General features: G+C 40.0%; 1 protein-coding gene across 1 annotated transcript in view; it reads left to right on the forward strand.

Moving 5' to 3' along the window:
* Positions 1–3,484, forward strand: part of rab11fip4a (RAB11 family interacting protein 4 (class II) a) — a 190,036-nt gene that overhangs the window by 132,686 nt on the left and 53,866 nt on the right. The window contains exons 7-8 of the mRNA XM_037688793.1: positions 1,195–1,230; positions 1,343–1,451. Of these exons, the coding sequence (XP_037544721.1) occupies positions 1,195–1,230; positions 1,343–1,451 (145 nt within the window). The remainder of the gene's footprint in view (positions 1–1,194; positions 1,231–1,342; positions 1,452–3,484) is intronic.

Below are 3,484 nucleotides of genomic sequence, written 5' to 3' on the forward strand. Positions count from 1 at the left end.
ACACACATATATATATATATATATATATATATATATTTATATATATATATATATGTGTATATATGTATGTATATATATATATGTGTGTATATATGTATGTATATATGTATGTATATATATATATTCATATATATATATATATATATATATATATATATATATATGTATATATATACTGTTTGTTAAAAAAAGTATTCACCCTATTTGTAATTTCTATTATACACCCATTGAAAGATGAATGTATTGTGGCATAGCCTCCGTCCATCTGAAGGTCTGTAAACTTTCTTTTGTCCAGCCCATAACTTCTGATCTGCTGCCCAAGGACTGTTGGAGATCAGCACCAGCTCCCTGTGATCCTGAATAGATGGATACTTGTTGGATGGATGGATGGATGGATGGATGGATGGATGGATAGATGCATGGATGGATGGATGCATAGATGGATGGATGCATAGATGCATGGATGGATGGATGGATGGATGCATAGATGCATGGATGGATGGATGAATGGATGTATACATGGATGGATGCATGGATGGATGCATAGATGCATGGATGGATGGATGCATGGATGAATAGATGCATACATGGATGGATGCATGGATGGATGGGGCAGCTGTGGCTGAGTGGTTATAGCAGTCGTCCTCCAATGCAATAGTTGGGGGTTCGAATACACCAGCAGTCACATGCCAAAGTGTCCCTGGGCAAGACACTGAACCACTCATTATCTCTGATGTGTGTCCCATCAGTGTCTGAATGTGATAAAGCTCTGATTAATCTCATTAGAATGATTTGTTCAATTAGCTTCGTAGAGATCTAGTAGAGTGCTGTATGAATGGGTAAATGAGGGAACTGATTGTAGTGTAAAGCGCTTTGAGTGTCTCCATAAGATAGAAAGGCGCTATATAAGTACAGTCCATGGATGGATGGATGATGGATAGATGGTTCTAACCACTCAGCCACAGCCGCCCAAGGAAAGGATGACTGAGTGGGAACCATTGCCTGTGTAAGAGACCTTGTACCAGTGATATTGTTTTTTAATTCACTTTAAAGTCAAAAGTAGTTTTCATTTGGATTATTTGCCTGAACACAGATTGGTTGCAGCAGAGAAGTGAGTTCTGTAATAGTCAACAGATGGAAAAACAGATCTAAGCCATTGTCAGCATTTCTGATTGTTTTTCTGTTGTGTTTTAGCCCAAACAGACAGATTTCCAGTACAGCATTTGGACGGTGAGTAGCTGATGGTTTGTCTTAAATGGACATATCTGAAGATGCATGTTGGTATCTTGTTGATTCTCCCCATCTAACAGCTCATGCCTCATGTCATCCCTCGTCTCTGCAGACAGCTGTTCCAGGCCAATCACAGTGTGTTTGGGTCCAGTCAGGACAGCAGCACAGAAGACCTGTTCACAGACAGCATCGACTCCTGTGACCTCGACATCACAGAAAAAGTACACACGCTGACAACACACACTGTGTCTGCATTTTTACACAGATTGGACACTAGAAAAACTTGCAAGACACAGGCCATCTTCAGAGTATTAGGTACAGTGTGTTGTGATTAGTGCGTTAAGACACTGACTTTTGTCTTTTTACACAATGATTGTAAACGAGTGACTTGTGGAGCAAATGATTAGAGCTGTAAGAAATGCCTGCTCTGTGATGCAGTTTGATATATGACACAATGTTTAAAATGCTCTAACTTTCTCCAAGAAGGGCAGCTGTGGCTGAGTGGTTAGAGCAGTCTTCCTCCAATGCAAGAGTTGGGGGTTCGAACCCCACAGCAGTCACATGCCGAAGTGTCCCTGGGCAAGACACTGAACCTCTTGTTGCCTCCGATGTGTGTCCCATCAGTGTATGAATGTGATAAATCACTGATTAGTCTCTTTAGAATGATTTGTTCAATTAGCTTTGTAGAGATCTAGTATAGAGCTGTATGAATGGGTAAATGAGAGCGCAGATTGTAGTGTAAAGCACTTTGAGTATCTTGAAATACGATAGAAAGGCGCTATATAAGTACAGTCTATTTACCATGACTAACTTTGGTGTATGATAAAGATTCATTATTTACATTTACAACTGGAATCTATCAGATAATTATGATTTTAAACTATTTTAGAGCCATTCCTGTAATTCCAACATCATATTTAAGCCTCTGTAGTAAAATATTGTGATCAGCTGTATCAAATGCAGCACTGAGGTCTAACAGGACCAGTGTAGACACTTTCCCATTGTCAGAGGCCATGAGAATATCACTGGTAACTTTCACCACAAAAATAACCTCTCTTAATGCCAGCAAAACAAAGGAGATGATAGTGGACTTCAAGAAACAACATGGAAGTCAGCACTCCACCATCAACATAAAGAACACTGAGGTGGAGCAGGTCAGCAGCTTCAAGTTCCTCGGCGTTCACATTACTGAGGAGCTGTCCTTGACATTACATACAGACACTGTGTTCAAGAAAGCCCAACAAAAGACTCTACTTCCTAAGAAGACTAAATATGATTGGTACAAACACCAGCATCACCATCTTTCATAGGTGCACCATGGAGAACCTGCTAACAGGCTGCATCACGGGGTGGTACGGGAACTGCACCAGTCATAACCAGAAAGCTCTACAGAGGGTGGTGCAAACAGCAGAGGACATCACTGGTAGCAGTCTTCACACCATCCAGGACATCTACCACAGCCGATGTCTGCGTAAAGCATGCAGCATCATTAAGGACCACACCCACCCAGCACACAGACTCTTCTGTCTACTGCCCTCAGGCAGACGATACAGGAGTCTGTCATCACGTACAAAAAGACTCAAAGACAGTTATTATCTACAAGCTGTCAGATTACTGAACTCTTTATAATAACACTGAACAACTGGCAATAACTTTGCACCAAGCCACATCTGTGACAACTAATATGACTAATATTAGGTGTCACAGCTAATATGTTTATTGCTGCTGCATTATGTGGCTGTATCATGTATGTATCTACCTTACCATCATAATCCATCTCAGTGTTACTCTCTACCTGTGATTTGTTCAATTAGCTTTGTAGAGATCTAGTAGAGTGCTGTATGAATGGGTAAATGAGGACACAGATTGTAGTGTAAAGCGCTTTAAGTGTCTCAATAAGATAGAAAGGTGCTAAATAAGTACAGTCCATGTACCATTTACTTCATACAGAGCTGTTAACTGATAACTGTTGACTTGTTGTGAGAGATAACCTTTGATCCATATGAGTACTCTTGTTTAAATAGTCATGTATGGTATATGCTTATATTGTTAGTTTGCTTGGTTAGTGTATTTTACAGTGGCTGGTGGGTGCAAAACATCTGCAAACAGTGAAAACAGCTGCAAACTGTGAAAAGAGCTGCAAACTATGAAAACAGCTGCAAACTGTGAAAACAACTGCAAACAGTGAAAACAACTGCAAACTGTGAAAACAACTGCAAACTGTGAAAACAGCTGCAAACTGTGAAAACAACTG

This window comes from Nematolebias whitei, chromosome 15 (genome assembly GCF_014905685.2).
Source record: "Nematolebias whitei isolate Nwh7 chromosome 15, NemWhi1, whole genome shotgun sequence".
Lineage (NCBI taxonomy): Eukaryota > Metazoa > Chordata > Actinopteri > Cyprinodontiformes > Rivulidae > Nematolebias > Nematolebias whitei.